The sequence below is a fragment of the Carica papaya genome, chromosome 4, assembly GCF_054855325.1.
Source record: "Carica papaya isolate Zhongbai chromosome 4, ASM5485532v1, whole genome shotgun sequence".
NCBI lineage: Eukaryota > Viridiplantae > Streptophyta > Magnoliopsida > Brassicales > Caricaceae > Carica > Carica papaya.
Window position 1 is genome coordinate 22890646 of NC_142312.1, and position 22491 is coordinate 22913136.

At 30.5% G+C, this 22491-nt stretch overlaps 1 protein-coding gene across 2 annotated transcripts in view; it reads right to left on the reverse strand.

Moving 5' to 3' along the window:
- LYK3 (protein kinase family protein / peptidoglycan-binding LysM domain-containing protein) overlaps window positions 1-10579 on the reverse strand; it is a 56911-nt gene extending 46332 nt beyond the window's left edge. The window contains exon 1 of one of the 2 annotated variants that reach the window (XM_088218176.1): window positions 9635-10574. In XM_088218176.1, coding sequence (XP_088074302.1) covers window positions 9635-10226 — 592 coding nt within the window. In that variant the 5' untranslated portion in view covers window positions 10227-10574. Of the gene's footprint in view, window positions 1-9634 lie in introns of both variants that reach the window. The other variant, XM_088218177.1, reaches the window with a different exon arrangement.
- Between the last annotated feature and the right edge of the window lie 11912 nt (window positions 10580-22491).

Below are 22491 nucleotides of genomic sequence, written 5' to 3' on the forward strand. Positions count from 1 at the left end.
AGCAGAATGGGAACACGAACCCCTTGATGCAACACTTTCATTCAGTAAGAAATAGTTAGAACAACTGTATAGACTTTTTCAGTCCACACAATTCTCTAATCATGTACCTTCCTCTTATTCCTTAGCCCATAAAGGTAATTATGTTCAATCTATTGTCTTTAATGTGTCAACTATTCCTTTTTGTCCATGAATAGTAGATTAACGTGCCACGAATCACATGACAAGTTGTTCTAAATTGTTTTCTTCTTATAGTTCTTGTGCAGGCAATCAAAAAATTAAGATAGTCGATGGCTCACTCTCAGCAATGGCTGCAATTGTTATCTCTAATACTCTTGTTCTTCAAGTTCCAAATTTTTCTTACAATCTTTTTCTGTCAGAAAAATAACTCGGAACTTAAGGTATTGTGCTAAATTTTTTCTAAACTATTATAATTTCAGGATCTAAATACAGAGATGATGATTGGCAATGCTAGGGAATATGGAGGCCTCTATTACTTTGATGATGGAAATTATTTATGTCAACAACCGAAATTCTCAAGTCTTGGAGCATGTTTTAATTCTACTAGTGATGAAATAATGGTATGGCACTATACGTTAAACCATCCTAACTTTCAATATTTAAAATATATATTCTCAAACTTGTTTCGTAATAAAGATTTATCATTACTGTAATATGAAATTTTCCAATTAGCTAAACACCATCGTGAATCCTTTCTTACTCAACGATATAAACCATCTATGTTTTTTTTCTCTTATTCATAATGATGTGTGGGGATCTTCTAGAACATTAACCAACTCTGAAAAAAAATGGTTTATAGCATTTATTGATAATCATACACGTCTAAGTTGGGTTTAAAAAATGGTTTATAACATTTACTGATGATTATACACGTCTAAATTGAGTTTATCTACTTAAAGAAAAATCTGAAGCATAACGTATTTTCAAATATTTTTATAGTATGGTTGAAACCCAATTTCAAACAAAAATTAGAGTGTTTCGGAGTGATAATGGAAACGAGTATTTTAATCAAATCTTAAGGTCATTTTTTTTAGAAAAAGGAATTGTTCATCACAGCTCTTACAATGACACTTCTCAACAAAATGGGGTAACAGAAAGAAAAAATAAGCACCTTTTACAATTAGCTAGGTCATTGATATTTACCACTAATGTACCTAAAATGGGAAAATGACTCTTACTACTACACATCTAAGCAACAGTATGTCATCAAGAGTTTCGAACTTTTAGACATCTTAAACAGTTTTCAAAAAGTCATTTCCTATGTCCTAACTGACCTCAAATTTATCGTTAAGAGTCTTTAGATGTGCTGCATTCGTTCATATACATAATCGTATGAGATATAAGTTAGATTCACAAGCAATAAAATGTATTTTTTTAGAATATTCTCACACAAAAAAGGAGTATAAATGTCTTGATCCTACCAAAAAAAAAAATTATCACAGTTGATGTTACATTCCTTGAGTCTTAAAGCTTTTTTAGTTCTCTTCAACGGGGAGAAAGAAATGAAGACTTGATGTTTGAAAAAAAAATTGAAAAAAATTTTGATAGTTATACAAATAGGAAACTACAACCTTTAATCTTGATATTCTGGATAAAGAAAATAAGGGACTCACCTTAGTGTCTGAACATAAAAAAAGACACTAGGGAAATGGATATGCACACTTCAATGACGAAAGATTGTTCAAAAAGGCTTACACTAAAAGAAATTCGATTCAAAGCCAAAAGAAATGCAGTTATGTCTCCTCGAAGGCAAGAATCTGATCCATTATCAAGATTCAAAAAATTGGGTACAATCTCTAAGTCTGTAGAATCTAAATTTTTTCTCCATTCAACAATTGCATTCTAACCTTTTAGACCTCCTCATTGTTCTTAGGAAAGAAACCCGATCATGTACTCAACATCTTTTATCAAATTTTGTGTCTTATAAGAATTTATCATCTTCTTACCATACTTTTGTCTCACAATTGTCAAGTGTGCATATACTTAAATCTGTACAGGAAGCACTCAAGATTCCTGAATGAAAGAAAGTTGTCCTTGAAGAAATAGAGGCTCTAGAGAAAAATGGTACGTGGGAAATGACTGGTTTGCCTAAAGGGAAATTGATTGCTGGGACAAGTGGGTTTTCACTGTAAATTCAACTTAGATAGATCCTTAGAACGTTGTAAAGCAACGTTAATAGCAAAATGATTTACGCAGACATAGAATTGACTATCAAGAGACATTTGCCCCTGTTACCAAATTGAATACTATTCGAGTGTTATTTTTTGCAGCTGTAAATTCATAGTGGTCATTGTTCAATTGGATGTTAAAAATGCATTCTTCAACGGAAAGCTAGAAGAGTAAGTCCATATGAATGCGCCGCCTGACTTTGAAGATAAATTTAGAGGGAAAGTGATGTGAGCAAGGAAAGGGAAAACTCCTATGGGATTTTCTTTCCTAATCCCTCGAGAAATCTTTCTTAAGAGGGAGAATCGAGCAAGGGAGGCAATTGATCCTAAATTGCAAGCTTATTTGAGAAAAGAGGAAAACTCTTTAAATGTTCAATCTTGCGAAAAAAGAAAACATATTTAAATTTCTTCCCCTAGATCAACCATAATTAATTAACATCTTCTTCTTTATTTAAAAAGTATTCTACAAAGAGATATCATATCTATCCTATTTTAGTTATAATTTTCTTAATTTTGTTACTTTCCTATTCTATTCTACATTTAATTTCCTATGTAATTTTTTTTATTAAATTTAGAAGATTATTTTTCTTAGTATTCACATGCCCTATGCTATAAATAGCTCATCAATTCCTACTTGTAATAATTCAAATTTGAGAATAGTAAAATTATGAAATTTTAGTTTTCAACGTGTGAGCTTTCTTCAAGATTCTTGTTGAGTGGGGAATTGATGTTTACTTATTAAGATAACTTACGATGTTTACATCAATTTCTTTTCTGAATTAATTTTAACTTATTAAAGTTTTTTTTGTGGCATCCTAATCGATCCATTTATTCCTATTACCTTGGTTTTTACTCCCTCGTTGAGTGCGGGTCAAATAGGGAGGATTTACTTAGAGTTTTGATTACTGATGTATATGCGGAGCTTTGGATTGTGTTGTTGATCCCCGGTTCCGCATCATTTGGTATCAAAAATTAAGTTCAAGCTAAATCTTACAATCTTATATCTTTTATATTTGTATATTTCTTATTCTTCATAGAAAAAAAGAAAAAAAAAACATACTTTGCATCCTTTCATACACATAAAAAAAAATTATATCCATATTGTCCTTCTTGTCCTCTAAATTTCTTTCTTTCATTATGTTTTTGTTCTATTACATCTTTAAGTAGCTAATTTGCATCCTCTTTACTTAGTATCACACATAAAACACACATTAGCTTCATTCGTGTGTTTGAACTCAGTTATTTCTATAATTGTTTTACCATTGTCTTTTCCTAGGATTCCTTGAAGCGTTCTAAACAAAACTTTATTACCTTGATTCGAGAGAATTCAATTCTGACATTCAGCTTAAAGGAAGGAGAATGAGGAAAATACAAGAGTGAAACACATGAGGGACTGTTATTTTCTTTACGAACCATTCTTTGCAGATTTTTACAATGATCTTATACAACATCCCAGCCGATAACATTTTCTCAAATAAGACAGAATGGATAAAACGCCAACATAAAAAATGTTTGATTCGATGACAAATCGTTTTTAAAGAGGGATAGGATGATGTGAGCAAGGAAAGGAAAAACTCCCACAAGATTTTCTTTCTTAATAACTCAAGAAATCTTTCTTCTTAAGAGGGAGAATCACCCAAGGGAGGAAATTGACCCTAAATCGCAAGTTTGTTTGAGAAAAGACGAAAATTTCTTCAATGCCAAATTTTGCAAAAAAAAGAAAATATATTTAAAGTTCTTTCCTTAAATCAACCACAATTAATTAAAAAAAATTTATTTAAAAAGGTTTCTACGAAGGAAGATCATATTTATCATATTTTAGTTATAATTTTTTTAATTTTGTTAGTTTCCTATCTTATTCCAAATTTAATTTTCTATGTAATTTTTTTATTAAATTGAGAGATTATTTTACTTATTATTCACATGACCTATACTATAAATAGATCATCAATTCCTACCTATAATAATTTAAATTTGAAAATAATAAAATTATGGAGTTTTAGTTTTTAACGTGTGAGGTTTCTTCAACCTTCTTGTTGAATGAGGAATTGATGTTTACTCATCAAGATGACTTGTGGCGTTTTCATCAATTTCTTTTCTTAATTGATTTTAACTTATTAAAGTTTTCTTCGTGACGTTCTAATCAATTTATTTATCCCTATTATCTTGGTTTTCACTCTCCTATTAAGTGCGGGTCAAGTAGAGAGAGTTTACTTAGAATTTTGAGTTTTTGATTACTGATACATCTGCGGGGTTTTGGATTGCATTTTTAATCCCGAATTTTGTATCAGAAAGTCTGTAAGCTGAAGAAATTATTATATCACAATAGATGAAAGTAGTCTCCCCGAACTTGGTTCGAGAGATTTATCAAGTTTGTTAAAAAAAATATATAGTTAAAGACAATCAGATCATATAATGTTTGTGAAACACACTGGTGATGGAAGTATATCTATCTTGATTGTATACGTGAATGATATAATACTTACCGGGAATGATGATGATGATATATGTGGGTTGAAGAAACATCTTGTCTCAGAATTTGAAATTAAGGATTTGGGGCCTTTACACTACTTCCTGCGTATGGAAATTACAAGGTCAAATATGAGAATTTTTATGTCACAAAGAAAGTATACTCTTGACTTATTAGAGAATACGAGCATGAGCGGTTGCAAACCAAGTGATACACCCATAGATCTTAATCAGAAGTTGGAAGATGCTCCTAATAGAGTTCCAATTGATAAAGGTAGATATCAACGTCTTATAGGAAAACTAATTTATTTGTCCCATACAAGACCTGATATCGCCTTTACAATTAGTGTCGTCAATCAATATATGTATTCACCTTATGAGGAACATCTGAAAGCTGTATACAAGATTCTCAAGTATTTAAATACTACACTGGGAAAAGGGTTGTTGTTCAATAAAAGTAATAAGAGTCTAGAAGTCTTCACAGATGCAAACTGGGTAGATTCAGTTTCAGATAGACGATCAACCTCTAATTACTGTACGTTTTTATGCGAAAATCTAGTTACTTGGCGAAATAAGAAGCAAAGTGTGATTGTTAGAAGTAGTACAGAAACTGAGTATAGAGTTATGGCAAATGGAGTTTGTGAGGTATCATAGATTAAAAGATTACTTGAAGAACTAAGATTAGATGCAGAAGCTCCTATGAGACTATTTTGTGATAACAAATCAACTATAAACATTGCGCACAATCTAATTCAACATGATCTTACAAACACATTGATATTAATAAACATTTCATTAAAGAAAAACTAGATAATGAAGTTATTTGTATGCCGCTTATGACTTCTGAGCAACAAACAGTTGATTTTTATACCATGTAGAAATATATGGAAAGAATCAGAAATTAGAAATATATAGAAAGAATCAGAAGTTGACCGCATATCTCTAAAATTATTACTGTATATTTTTAAAATTTATCACTGCATATTTATATAAGTTATTACTACATATATTTAGGATTTATTGTTATAATTTTTAGAAGTTATTACTATTGATTGTGTAGTCATTTACTTCTAAAATTAGGAAGAGAAAATAGAAATGTAAATCTTTATAAATTCAGTATTTTGTACCAACTAATTATACTAAAAGATAAAGAGGAAAAAATCTTCCTTTCCTGTCTGCGTTCAAATTGTATTATAGCCATACGAGACCCATGTTTGTTGATAAAATAGACGTTTCTCCTTTGCCTGAAGTGAAACCTTGAGTAGAAGGGATGTAAATAAAGTCTTGAAATCAGCTCAAAGGGCTTGTTTAAGACCCTAAATGGCCTTTGAGTTTACAAACATAGGAAGGATAATTAAAGTCCTCAAACCATGGGGCTGCTTCATGTAAACTTTTTCTTTAAAAATGCCAAAAAAACGTTTTTTACATCAAGTTGATGAATAGCCCAAAGTGAGAGATAACAACTGAGAAAACAATACGAATGATAGGTGGCTTGATAACTAGAATATATGTTTCACAAGCAATGCAAGGTTGTTGTCGCAACCCTTGAGCAATTAAACGAACTTGAAACAAACCGTTAATCTTCTTTCTAACCTGGTATACCGAGTGGCAACCAACAATATTAGCTCCTGGTGGTGACAAGACAAGCTGTAAAGTGCTATTGGAAAGAAGATCACCAAGCTTGATTTTTCCATGGCTTGCCTCCATTGAGGGTTTTTAATAGCTTGAGAAATAGGATTTGGGTCTATCAAGTAAATTAGAGGAGGTAGCAATAGCAAGAAAACTATCCTTGACTTTTGTTTAAGATATCCCATGTAGTTTCAAATGAGCCTGGATGAGGATCCACGACCAGAGAATAGGAAGAATGATTAGTTGTCATAGAAACTAGTGGAGGGAGGGGCAGTTTTTGTATTGCAGTAAAAGTAGGAGACAATAGTTTTTAGTTGAGACGAATAACATAGGTAAAGAGGAACAAGAATTAGAGGACATATCTTGCAATACTATGGTTGTAGCAAATAATCATAAACGTCAAATAGCCTCAGGGAAAGAAGAGGTCTTGGAGGTAATTGATGAGCCAGTGGTGAGGACGAGAATGGAACCGAGTCCTTAGCATAATAAACTCCTATCTCGAGAAAACCACATCTTCAGAAACAATAACCTTTTGCATAGCAATAATACAATAATAATAACCTTAGTGATAATCCGACTATTCAATAAATACATATCCAATAGTACGAGAAATAAATCTATCATTAATCTGATAAGATAAACTGGAGTAACAAATATAACAAGAAACTTGTAGTTGATCATAAGTAGGTTTCTTTTGTAGAAAAGCTTAAATGGAGTCAAATTCTGAATTGAGAAGGAAGGAAGTCCGTTGTTGGCATGGACAATTGTCTTGAGAGCTTCGACCCAAAAAATAAATGGTGTAAAGACTTGAAGAACTAGTGTGTGAACCATATTTGTGGTTGAAATTGCTTAAATTTTGCATTCAAATTCATATAAGTTTACAAAGATGTCATAACTCTGGTTTGCATAGTAAAAGCCCACATAAAATGAGAATGTTCATCCAGAAAAAAGAACATAATATCAACAACCAAAGAATAAAGAGTTGGGGAGGTCCAAACATCAAAACAAATGATGGAAATAATTCATAAACATGAATTTAATACTCGAGAAAACATAGCCTATTGTTTTTCCCTATTAAACAAGAGTCATAATGAAAGAAATGACTTTAGACATAAGTTTATTTTCAAAAAAAAAAAGTATAAGATATATATTCACAACCACCAAGGAGGTGCAATCTAAATAAAAAAATTACACATCAAGCAAAATATCTATCAAGTCCCCACAATCCCCAACAAGCTAAAGAAGATGACCTCTAAAACTAAGATTTTTTTAATATGTCAAAATTCTACTCAAACCCCTTAAAAAAAATTTAATTTCTTTCTTTACAGATGGTCCACAATGTAATCAAGGGAATAAGACTTGCCCTCTTATCCCTATTGACCCCATTCCATGCCTTAATCTCATCTCTAATCGAGGCAACTATCACCCAATTTATACCCAATAGATTATAGACCAGAGTCCATAAACGATAAGCAAAAGGACACCATAACATGATATGGTTATACGATTCTACGTCCCTCTTCTGCAAGTAACAACCATTAACCAAAATTCTTTTCCTCATGATCAACTTATCCAGGGCATGACCCTAGGCATAAGATAGGGACTAACAAAACTCTATAAATTCTAGATAGTACACAAGAATCGCAATGCTTTAAACAAGAATGCCAAAGCTCAAGCGATGGTAAGTTAGCAACACAAGCTAAATAACTGAAAGAATGAGCAACGAGAGTACCAGGTGGAAAAGAATATAATAGGCAATTGCATATGACAATAGGCACAAGAGTCTTGAGGTCACTAACACAGAAAACAAAAAGATCAAATTCAATTGAAAAAGTTATCTTTCCTAATACACTTCATTGATACGAAATTAGTAGTAAGGAAGGGCATAACAAGAACATTGTTAGGGTGAATATTTTGACAAAAACTATTTAGAAAGGAAGAACCAATATGAGACACACAACAGAAAGAACCATCTCCAAACATCACTTGAGATATATTTGTGGGAGACATTTTTTTGAGATAAATATATTTGTGGGAGACATTTTTTTTGAGATAAACGTATTTGTGGGAGACATAGATTAGGAAATACTTGGTATGGCAGTCATATGAACAGCAACCATGATGTCAAGAAACCAAGATGTTTCATGAGGCTCCCAGAGTTGACAGGCAACAAAGGACGTTGAAGAGAATTAGCTTGGGTCAAGGAAAGCATGGACACCTGCTTGAACAATGAAGAGCATTATTTGGACAAGAATTGACATTGAAGGGCATTTAAGAAGTGTGTTGAGGTCTGATTGTGGATAAGAACAAGATGAGCAAATTGTGGACTAATTTCAGCCGTGGCCACGTGATCAACGACAACCATGTGCATTTGAGAAAGACGGCTTACATCCAAGTTGAGAGAAGCAATTAGTGTTGGTCCAAGACTGTTGAGGAGCGGTTACAAATAAATGTTAGAGGACACTTATCCCTTTACTCCCAGAAGCTATGTAGGGTAATAAGCAGAGGTTGGACCTCAAATGATTAAACCTTCCTGAGCAAGAATAATGATTGTAGTCGGAAAGAGAGAAAAGAATCTATGTTTTACTTTTTAATCATAACTTGTGATCTCATACCATAAAAGGGTATATAAAAGCTTTCTTATGTGTTTCTTATTGATACATTATTATGTTATTCATAGCTTACAAAAGATGAGGTTGTATAAAACTAACGACACAAATATACAAGAGCACTATTATACATAGAGTATATAATCATTTATTAACAAATTAAATATAGTAATATATTTGGTCCTTTATATTCAAGGATTATATTGATGCCAATTCCAGACCAAGACTATGCTACATCTCTCTTTCTATCAGTGTAAACCTAGGCAGGCGACAGGAATCCATGTTAGAGGGTTGTGGACCATAGAGCAAGGAGGACCAGCCTTTGGACTTAGGCTGATAGATGTATATGTGATCAACCGACTTGTATGCAACTGAGCAAAAGAAAAGGTCAATAGATCCCCTCTGGACTATTCTAACAGGAAAAATCAGGGGACCTACATATGCATGTGGAATCAAGCCCATTACTTCTGTAATAAACTGATTTAAGGTATCTCTTAAATGCTTCAAGCTAACTGCATTTCCAAAAGCTTTCCAAATAATTTTGATCACACAAAATTTTCAAACAAAAGCCAGTTACTTAAGCATAATTCTGTCTTCCATCATAACCACAGAATAGGGCCGTCGATCATGAAAACTTCACAAAGCACATTTCTTTTCCAAATTGAAAACTATGTAAAAAAAAATAACATTAAAAAACCCCAGGTCTTAAAATCATCCAAACGTATATAATTTACCACCAACCTGAATCCAGCGGTATGTAATAGAGAGCACCAACAGTGACATTATCAGGATTCTGAATGCCATTGATCTCCTCGATACTATCCATACTAACCCCAAACCGACTGGCCAAGGACTGCACGCTATCCCCATCTCGCATAACATAACTCATGATATAATTCCACAACCCACTTGAGCAGCCACAGAAGAGTCTTAAAGACACCACTGCCCCGATCCTAGCCTTCCTGGTGGTGTTGGGCAAGAAAGCAAGCCCATCATAAGCTTGGGAAACGACGTCGTAGACATAGCCGCTGCCGGATCTGACAGTGAAGGTTGTGTTGGTTGCATACTGATGGATTGTTGACAAGCAAGAACAGTTCTTCTTAACGAATATGTAGTCAGCTTGGAGTGTTATGTCTTGAGGCAAGACATCAAACATGCTCTGAATAATGGGGAGAGTGTGGTTTTGATTATTTTTGAACGCCAAAAAGGATGTGCATACACGGGCTGTGTCCGTACAGTTCATGGGCGTCGGATATGAGGAACACGGCGGTTGGAAGACGAGGGGAAGAAGCAAGTAGAGCAGGATGAAGAAACGAGAGCTTAAAGGATTCATTGGTGCTTGGAAATTAGAAAAAAGGAATTGAGAGAGAATGAACTGGAACTAAAGAGGAAACCAAATCAATTTTCTTAGTAGGTAGATTTAGGAATGGAACAAGTAAGAAATATTGATTTTTATTCTCTTTGGTTTTGGTTTTGGTTTTGGAAACTGTTGGAGAGATAAAAATAAAAAAATGATGGGATGAACTGTTTAAGGGGGCTTGAAGGGGAGAAGAAGGGAGTGAAAGCAGAGCATATCCTTGTTTCTTTCTGTTTCTGGTAAACTGCAGTAAAATGAGAAAGTGACTTTGAGGGACAAGACAGCTAAGAAAGAGGAGAAACAGACAGGTAGCCAGCGAGTGCTAGTTGGAGAAGACACTTTCTTATTTTCCTAAACTGATATTTTACTTTCCTAATACAAAACAAAACTACTACTCACTTCACCATTAAATTAAAAGCTGCTTCACAGTTTGACATTTATATTTTTAATTTTTTTTTTTCTTCTTTTTGTTAAATGTAATGAAGATATGAAACATAACACCCACATTTTCATATTTACTTATTTCAAATGAATACAAAAGCAATAATGAAAATAAAATTATGCCTCCACTTTTTTTAACTTGCTTAGTTTAAACAAGTCTATATGTTTATTTTCTAATAATTAAATTCCTCAATATTTCACATTAAAAAAACTGAATAATCTTATTACTTCAGTAATTGCATAATCATTTCTTATTTTTTCATCCATCTCAATGGGTATGTTTGGTTAGTTTTTTAATTGTTTTAGCCTATTTGACTCATAAGTAAATGACATACGGGTTTAAATTAAAAATTATTAGAAATAAATTTTTTTGTTTTAATAAAGTCAAATAATAAATCATATTTATTTTTATATTTTAAAAAAAAAATTATTTGTGGAGAAAAAAATTAAAACTCTTTATTCATATATTTTTTTATTCTTTTATCAAATTTCGAGTTAACAATTATATTTCATATTTAATGAATACTTATTATTTACATAAATCTTATAAGTTAATTAAAATATATTTTTGATATAATTTTTTACTTATTTTACAAAAATTTAGAGTCATAAGCTAGTAAGTCTCGTATATAAATATACTACAAAAAAGTAAACCAAACCTTAATAGATAATAATACATATTAATATTTTTTAACTTCATAAATCTTATTCTAATTTAATACAATTATTAATTATTTAAACAAATATTTAGTAAAAATATAATTAGAGTAATAGAACAATCACATATGACTCATGGTGTCTGGTATAAAAAAAAAATTACTCATTTTGTTTAATGAAATTTTTTTCAAAATATTAACTATTAGGAAACAAATAATAATTTCTTACTACATTAACCATAATATATTACTAATTATTCCTAATCTAAATGACATGTATTTTCATTCCTTTCAATGAGGGTATGGGGCTTGATCATTATTAGAGGTGGTATTATATGTGTTTTTATTATGATATTGTCTTATAATTGGTGTATAAATGTCATATAATTAATAAAATTACAAATTTCTAGTCAATAAAATTTATTATGAATTATTTTACTTCTTAAAAAATATTAGTTATTAATGAGTGCTCTTCTCACTTTTATCACTTGTATAATGTACATGGTAAAATAAGAATATTTTGCACGTCCTAAAAAGTTATTCATAACATTTTGTCTATTGTGAACTCTCTAAAGATTTTAATTGTTATTTTTGTGATTTTTACTATATTTTTAAGATCGTCATCCAAGGATGATGATTAGAAGAGTTAGAAAGATAAATGTATTATATTATTTTGATGTGGTTTTTTTTACAATAAGAAGACTCAAATTTGTAAGCTGTATGAGTTAAAATTATAGTTTATAACAAAAATACAATGGTATCTTAGAATATGACATCCTAGTTATTTCCATCCATATTTAAATATTTTTTAATGTACTTGTTTATTCATATTTTACATATGTTTCGATTAAAGTGTGACCCTAAACCTATAAAATACATTTTTGTTAGTCATTCTCATGAATGTCTTAATCTTGTTAAAAGAGAAAAAAAAAACCTCACATAAGTATGTGATATTTATGGGAAAAAAGAAAATACTTTATTTAAGCATAAATCACCTATAGGGAGAGAATATTACAAGTGAATATATTTTTTGTCAAATTTACGAACAATTACCTGAAGTAATTTTGATTTGTGAGCGTTAGAGATATAATTGCTATGTCTAATATCTAATTATTTGTGTAATATATTGAATACAATTTTATTTGATAATTTATTCTAATATGTAACTGTAATATTTTTATTATCATATTTATTATCTTATTGTTTAATTTAAACGATAAAGTTCTTGATTAAATTTAAAGACTTTACATCAACATGAATATCATAATAATTAGAGTAAATTTTTTATGATTTAATCTAAAATATTTTTAGTTATTGGATTATCAAAATATGATATTAATGATCCGATAAAACTAATATATATGTGATGGTCTCTATAAGATAAAAATTAATTGATTTCATTAACTAAATCACATATATAGATTATGTATGTAAAGGCCTAGAACTTTAAATGGAAAGAAAGTTATAAATTAAATGCGGAAGCGAATAAAAGAGTTAGGGTTTGTATTCTTTACACAATAGTTTAAAATACCCAATAGGAGTATGACAATATCCGTTCTAAAAGATGAATTGTAATTAAAGCAAAACGAACAAATAAATATCATAAAACCACCTTTATTAATATTTGAAGGGTGTCCGAGTGATAAACTACTCACAACCCTCTTGCTGATCAGAATGTAAATCTTAATTTTCTTGATCTAAAATAGTTGATGAAAGTGTGAGCTACACTAACCCAGTAAGAATATCACATTAATCACATATATGGAAAACTAAAGATTGATAAAAATAAAAAAAAATAACTAATAGAGCCGTTAATTTAATGTAAATTCATTTAAAACAAAAAAAAAGTCATTTACTCCATATTTACATAACAATTTTTTCCAAAAGTAATTTATGAATACTCATATCCATGCACATTTTTTTTTTCACATTTAATATAACAAAAGACGATCATTTTCTATTTTTACCCCTTATTGATACCCCTAGGGTCCATAGGGATGTTCCTTTACTCATGAACCTAATATTCAATTAAACAATTAACTGGTCGTCCCCATACCTCATATGATAATAGGTGCTAAACATTCCACCACTTCGATATCCCATCCAGTATGAGGGTGAATCATATCTCCCAAACATTAACAGGTAAGGGATTTCTCAACCCCGTGCGACTGAGATAATATTCACAGTAGGGTTTGTTATATACCATACTCGTCCGTCATTTACGGGGTACCCGATAAGTCTTTCACATACAGATTTTTTTCAACATAACAATCAACCACGTAATATTAATAGCTCATTTTATATTCACATATCACTTAAACAAACGATATAGTTTAACATAGCCAAATAACTAATAATCGAAATACCGATAAACAATGCAGAATGAACCAAATAACCAAAAAGATCCTAAAAACTATCAATTCAATTACGTACAGTATAATAGTAAATAAATATAGGTAGTACAAAAAACTAAATAAGAAATCAAAATAAGTGTGAACTAATTGGTTCCAACTCCATTAGTGATATGTAATTATTTTCAGGGTTCTCTATTTTTTTATAAAAATACATTATTATCGATTATTAAGCCTCAATTTTTCGTAACGGAGAATATAGTGATTGATCCTTACCCGGATCGGTATTTCGGGATTAGGTTTTCGTTACAAGTGTTTTGGTTTTTGCAGAAAAAATTCAAAAAAACTAATACTCGTTAGGAAGCGTAGTAGATAGTACGTATAAATACGGAGAATATACGCTTCCTAACGAGTATTAGGTTTTTTGAATTTTTTTTGCGAAAACCAAAATACTTGTCACATACCTAAAATACGCTAGAAATCAAAAATTGGTGTCCAAAACTCATTACGACCAATTTTAGGGTTTTGGCACGGCAGCTTTGTCGTGCTTCAACGCTAACTCCACCGTCCATGGCGGCCGTTTGCCTCGATATAGCCAGTTTTGGGTGACTTTTGGGCAGTTTTGGCTATATCCCTGCATAAAAATACATTAGGGGTCTTATTTGGTCAGAAAATCACAAAAAAATCGAACCTACCAGCAGGAGACCTCTGGGTGCAGCGGCTCTGTCGGTTCTCATTTACGGTTGAGGTTCTTTTTTCGACTAATCTGCACAGAAAAAGACGGTGAACACAATGATCAAAAAATCATATGGAACAAGAATAGGGAAGGGGTTCATCGGAGGGGTTTTAGGACTTTGGCCGCCGCAGCTCCATCGGGCTTCGCCCGTAGTTTTTGGCTCATCTGCCATCCCATTTGCTCTGATTTCTATGAGGGTGCTCGGAATCAAATTTCAAGTAGGTAGGATAAATTAATGCCTTTTTGGCAGTCAGCGGTGGCTCCAGTATGGCGATAGTCGGCTGTCAGCAGTCGACCTCCTTTTTCGGCGTTTGATTTTTCTTCTTTGGCGGGGGCTGACGACTAGGGTTTGGGTTCCCGTGTGATGCAAGCTATTTATATCCATTCTGCTTTGATATGGGTCGTCCATCGCGATCGATCTCATCCATCCAATCACGCTTAAAGAAGAAATGAATTTGAATCGTTCATCGCAATTTGATCACGACTGTCCGATCGCGCTTAAAGGGAGAACAAATCTGGACCTTCCATGCGCACAGCATCGATCTTGGACCGTCTGATCGCGGGGCACGCTGATCATCGGTGTGGCATCTCGTGGGACACCGACGTCGACGTGCCTCGGCACGCGGTGTGCTCCAGTTCGTCAAGGTTTTTGACTGAGCGATCTTACGTAGCACATTTTTTTCTATTTGCACTCTAACATCATTTTTCTAATTCTTCTTTCAAAAACACTCATCGAACCCAAATTTTCACCCATTTTTTTAAAAATTATTTCCAATTTCATCCATAACATATTTTTTTCCATAAATTCAACAAAAATTAAAATAAATTATATATATTTTCGAATGTTCAAATTAATTCCATGCCAAATTTCAGTTCCGATTTTATAATGCAGATGGAGATATAATCATTGAACTGACCCAATTGATAATTCCTAATTGTTAATATTATCTTAAACTGTTAATAGAATATTTTTTTAAAATGATGAGATGTAAAAATTTCCTTTAATCTGATATCATCATAGTAATTAATAAGTCATTTATTATACTTTTATTCTTAACATCTATATTCATAGAACTATAGTTGAAAGAATATTGAGTGCGATTAAATACTTATAGAATTACTTATTGATCAAGATAAAATATGTCAACTTTTGTAATAAGTTTAAGTTTTATGTTGTCATTTATTATAACAACTAAATTAAAACTTTGGTCAGAACAATTGAATAAAAGAATAAAAGAGTTTCTCATATCATTCATTAATCAGTTATAATTAATATAAAATATAGTTGGTTATCTATTGGAATTTGACAGTAAAACTATATCCTACAATTAATCCGGAGCAATAATTACGGAAAGAAATATTATATTATTCTTTAACAGATTATTAAAAGTAATTGTACACTTTTTGTTATCTGTTCGTTAAGGAGTATTACTAAATGTCAATCTTAATTAGTAAATTAATTTGAACGATTTTCTACATGTTTAATATTGAATCTATGAGTTCGCATAATAACAAATATTCTGAATTTTGCTAAATTGATAAATTATTTTAATTATTTAATAATTAAATCAGAAATTTTAATTTAATCAAATAAATAAAATTTTTTATTTAAATAGAATATTATTATTTTTTTACTAACACATAAAATATAATTAATATTGAAGACAAATTGAATTTTTTATTTTAGAAATAAAAAATTAATAGTTATAATTTTTTGTTATTATATTATTAATGTAATAATATAATATGTATGTCTATAATAATGGAGATTATTATAAAATCTTATTTGAAATTGAATTGATTTATAAAATTATTTTATTAAATAATAATAATAAAAAAGACAACACATGAGATATATATATAATTGGGTGTTAAAAAAAAAGTACAAATTAGTTTGAACAAGTACGGGAAGTTGGACTTGACAATTATATATATGATATATATATATATATATATGTAATTGGGACTTATACAGGAAGAAGTCCAAATTAGGAATTAATAATTACCCATGCCACCTATATATATATATATGTGATATATATATGAGTATGGATTGAAAAAATTAGAGAAGAGAATAAAAAACCTAGCCGCACGCACACCAAAAGAAAAAAAAAATTGAGGGAATTTTTTTAAAATTCTGTTAAAATTTTATGAGAAAATTTTAACACAAATATTATTTAATTTATTCAGATATTCTGTTGATCAAAGAGTTGATTAATAAATATCGATTTTAGTATGGATACGCATAAAATATTCGTATTTTTAAATAATTTAATTGGAAATCTACTCTTAAATATATTTTAAATTTGATTTTTAGCATATAATATAATTTTAAAAATACAAATAGATCATATTAAAGTGTTTTATATCTTTCGTTACGTGTTATGAACATATCGTAATTTTTTAGTGGGAACCAAAATATTAATACTTAAAATAGTAAAAATAATAAAAGTTTTGAACATATGTCAAATATTTTGGAACCTAATCTTGGAGAGAATAAGAAACAAAAGGAAAGAAAGATGGGCTAGAAAATAAATTTGAGGGCCCAACTCGCTTTCCTTTTTCTTTTCTTTCCCTTATTTCTTTTCCTCTTTTCTATGCGGCAGACAGACATAAAACAAAGCCCAATTTCCTCTTCTTCGCCTCGGCATAACCTTGCACCCCTTTTAAGGCCAGCTCCTCCAAAACGGTGTTGTTTTGGGAAAAACCCGTCAAGCACATTTTGAACATCTTCTTCCTCCCCTGGTATAGACAGAAGCGAGAAATCACCCACAATAAAATCAGACGGCTGGGATTATTCCACAAAACTAACTACCATGATAAGACATGCACCTTAGTTGCGTCTTATCAGATTCCCATGAAAAAAAAAATTTGTCCCTCTAAGAAAAAGCATCATTACAAGTACTGACCTCTCATGATAAAAAGCTAATCTTTCGATTTGACATTCACTTCACGACTTGCTGCCCTCCTCTCTCTTCTTCTTTTTCCATGGAACTTTTGATGATCTGCAGCCAAAAAGGCTACTGATTTTTCTTACCAAACGAACGACTGTGATAAATATGTTTGTTAACAGGTTGAGTAGTACCAGGTGTAGTGGATAAAACCTGATAAAAGAACTGAATATTGGATGGCCGCACGATTCAATACGACACTGCTTGTCTATGTCATTTTTTTTTTTATTTATAAAAAGAAGAAGATAGTTGAAAGGTTTTTTATTATTTGGAATTTGGTTAAATAAGGTTTTTCCCCTCTTAAGGTTTGCATTTAATTAAGTTATATATATATATATATATTTAATAAGCATTAACTTGCATATTGTTATTTTTGTTTTCAGAAAAAAAAAAACTTTATAAATTACCAAGTCATTATAGTTTGCCTCCTTCATCAATTATCATTATATGTGGAAATGATGAGCAACCGTGGTAACTACGAGAATTAAGGACATTTAGGATATAACCTCTTGTATTGTTAAAGTAAGAAATTCATATGTCAACAATGCAATATCTTAATCGGCATGCAACAATCTTACTTAGGTAATGGAGAAATAGAAGATTTTTGAGCTCCTTAAAACACCAATTTACATATCTAAGAAGATAGTTGTAATATCTTATTAAGTATTTGAAAATTAGATTAGAGAAAATATATAGCTTTTAGGTACGAGAAGACATCTATCAAAATTTAATAGATGGGAAGAAACCAACATTCCAAACAATATTTTGTGACATATAGGGGTGTTGTTAGACAACTCAAGATGGGAAAGGTAAATTAAATTATTAAAAATTTAGGCTTTTAATCAAATTTTTAGGTTTTTTTTTTGACATTAAGTCTAAGATAAATAAGTTTATTTGTGTGAATATGTTTACTATTTAATATGTATAAAATGTTTGAATGATAGAGAAACTTATTTTTATTAATTTAGTTATCACAAATATTAATGATGATTCGATCAAATTAAAAAATGTGTACGCTAATGAATATTTCTTGAAGTGTGTATTTGTGATGTAACAGAGACATGATATCAAGTAATAATAAATAATAATTAAAGTAAAGATGATAGAAAAATAGTGCAAATTATTTTACGGATGTCCAATCACATCACTTGTGCTTACATTATCTTTCTAAAGCTAATGAATTGAGATTCTAATATTTTTTCTAAAATATTACAACAAGATAGTTGATCATAGTGTCTAATTCAATAATCATTCATATTTTGTCGAACACTGAAGTTTAATTAGTAGAGAGTAAAACTTGAACATTTTTTAGTAACATGATAAAATTTGATATTTCAAGATAATCTCCCATGATCCTCTTGTTACTTTCTCTGTCTCTATAACTTTTTCTCTCGAGTGAAGAGCGCAGAAGCTATTTTTTTCTCCAAACAAACCTCAATTTATTTTTTTCTCTTTTAGTAAAAATTAATGGTGCTTAGTGTTTTTTTTTTAAAAAAAAATATTAGAAAGTTCAGGGAATAGTTTGGAACATAAAAATAGATTTATTATTAAATTACAAGGTCAAATCTCAAGAACTAAAATAGTAATTGTTCTAAATTAAATTTTTTTTTTTCATTTATGAAGAAAGGAAGAGAGAGCCAAACAAGACATAAATTTTTAATAATTTTTATTTTTGAAATTAACCAAACTAATTTTTCTTAAAAAAATTAAAAATTAAAAGTTTGGGGACTATTTTATAACAAAAAAAAAATGTATATTGAAGTGCTGAATTTGTAATTTGTCCTTAGAAAAAAAGTTAAGGAAACATACTATAATTTTCTTATTATTTCTTACAACATCACATGCAAAGAAACTATATACCAATCCTAATACTAATTTAAACAATTAGATTATAAATTTATTTAAAGAATCAATAATTTTTCTACTTACAAACTAATAGCATGAAAATGGACTAATAATAATAATAAAAACAAAAGGAGAACTGTTATCTAATCTAAAAAACAAGACGAATATATGCCTCAGGAACAGTATCATTTAGGTTGAGGGAATTGATTAGGTCCAGTGTCTAAAATGTCACTTTCCTAAAATAAGTTCTTTCAACACTTCTCAACTTATATATATAATTTACACGTGAAATTATATATATATATATATATATATATCTTATAATGCATTTATTGGAAAGAAAATTAAATTGGGTGGGTGTGGTCGCTGAATTATTCTTGATAGTCGCCATTATTTGTGTTGAAAATAAAATATTTTAATTATTATTATTTTTTTCCTAATGAAACTTTGCACACGTGAAGCATTGTCACTTGTTTGAAAATCTGATGTTTGCAATTTCTTCGTGCGGCAAAATTCTGGTATTTATTAGGATAAAATAAGAAGAAACTAATGGGACATACAAAATAATATAAAGATTAAATGAATTACCTAACTAGTTGACTACTACATGTTTTGAAAGAATAATTTTTTTTTTGTAGAATTTATTTCGAAAAAAAAAGTTTGGTTATGAGAGTATAGAGAGTTATTTTATAAGATGATAAAATTTGGATATTTGAATAATTTCAAAATATAATTTAAAGAAGACCAAAATATATGATTTTATACTCATTTTTTTTTTAAATATTCAAATTGTACCATAATTTTTTTTTTACATTTAAATTAACCTTTAAAATTTAAAAATGAGCAAATCAATTCCTCATTATCAACTAAAATTAATATCGTCAAATATTAGCATACGTGAATGATGATTTTATTTGTTTTAATCAACATGATTCCCATGTAGATGACACGTGAGCTCCACGTGGACTCATATAAAACAAACAACTTACCCTCTAACACATTTTTTTTCTTATCATTTCATCTTCTTCAATCTCTCTCTTTCTCTACTCTTTATTGCACCATATGTTAAAACATATTCAAAATTTTCTCATTTCACATCTCTTTTGAATGCTTCATCGTCATCATCACCATCTTCGATTTGATCATTAATATCTGCAAAGCTTTGTTTCTTGTGCTTGAGATTGTCGCTTAGTCTAAACCAAGATCTCCATTTCATTGTATTGGTGCCTTCTAGTTGTTTCAAGCATGGATCTTAGTTTCCTTGGCTTTATTTCTGATTTGCTTACAGATTCTCAAACCGTAGCATTTACTAAGTTCTAATAAGTTTTTTTTTTTAATTTATGTTTTTTCTTTTGCAGGGTTCTATAAGTTTGAGCGAAAAATCCGTGGTGGTTTTTTCATATTAAATCAATTTGTGTAATTTTTGTTTAATCTATGCTTGGGTTAAATAAAATTTTACCTTTTTAATTGTTTCTGACGGTGGCAATTTTAAAAGAAAAATAAGCATGTAGATAATAATACATCGAAGACTATTAACTTATTTTGGTCCATTTATGGCTATGGAACTAGGGATCTTATCATTCTTTTATATGATCGAACATTTTTTTTTTTTTTGTGAACTTTAGTATATTATTGTGAAATAGAAAGTTGTTGTTCGTTTGAATTGTCTTATTTCCTAAGAGAGAATGCCTGTTATTGTGAAATATTGGGGGTTGGAGCTCCACCACTTTACTCAATTTTAACCCAGCTAGTCAAGCTAACTTGTAACTGGGGATGTTTTCATGGAAACGATACACATTGGTGGAGAATAATAGGTGCTTGAAGACAAGATGGAAGAATATAACAAGCGAGAAAATTTTATATGGATCCAAGTGAATATCATGTGGATGCATGTGTCATCTACATGGTGTCCACATTGATTAAAACAAATGATCATATATGTTGATATTTGATGATGTTAATTTTTCTTAATAGAGAACGAATAATTTGCCATTTTTAAAAGTTGACGGTTGATTTAAATACAAAAAAAAAATACTTATGATGTAATTTGAATATTTTAAAAAAATTAAAGGTTAAATAAGATATTTTGGCTATTTAAATAATACATTATAAGTTTTACTTGTCTTAATGGAATCTAAAATATATTGTTTCAAATTCAAATGGAACATGTTATGAACTTAATTTCAATTTTTTATAACTAATATCTACATTTTGCAGTTAAAATAAATTTTATTTTATAAATAAATTCCATACATAAAGTTTATTTGCTGCAATATGATGAGTTGAAAAAAATCAACAAATATTTGACTAATTGAATAGGCTAATTATTAGGGGGTAGGATGTGTATTTTTGTTTCTTAAATAGAGGGAGCTAATTGTAGGATATGTCCAAACAGAGGCTGGTTAATGTAGTTTATTCAAAATGTAATACCTGGCCCCGGAATTTGGTATGTGATTAATTTTAACATTTACAAATGTATAAAAATTTATTTTTAAGTTAATTTATTTTAAATTTGGTTGAATTTATGGAAAAAATAGGTTAGGGATGTAATTGAAAATAATTTGAGAAAAAAAAGTGAAAATTTGGGTTCGGAAGGTGTTTTTGAAAGAAAAATTAGAAAGCAGGGGTTATAGTGCAAATAGAGAAAATTTTGTCACGTAAAACCGCCCAATCAATAACCCCAATGAACCGGAGCACACCACGTGGGAAGGCATGCTGACGTTGGTGCCACGCGGGATGCTACATGGGCAATCTGCATGCTCTGCTATGGAACGACCCAAGATCGATCTCGCGTGCGTGGACGACCCGGATTTATTCTCCTTTTAAACATGATCAGACTGTCGAGATTAAATCGCGATGAACGGTCCAGATTCATTTTCACCTTAAACACGATCGGACGATCAAGATCAAATCGCAATGGATGATTCAGATTCATTTCATTCTTAGGTGCGATCGGACGGATGAGATCAATCACGATAGACGACCCAGGTCAAAGTAGGATGAGTATAAATACCTCACATCACACGGGAACCTAAACCCTAGCCACCAATCCCTTACTAGAGAAGAAAAATCAAACACCGGAGAAGGAGGCCGACCGCCACTGCACCAGAGCTACCACTGAGTGCCAAAAGAGGTACAATTCTCTCTAACTGCTCGGAATTTAATTCCGAGCATTCACATGGCCAAATCGAAGCAAAAAGGATGGTGGGTGAGCCAAAAATCCCCGGGCGAAGCTTTGCGGAGCCGTCACGGCAAAAGTCC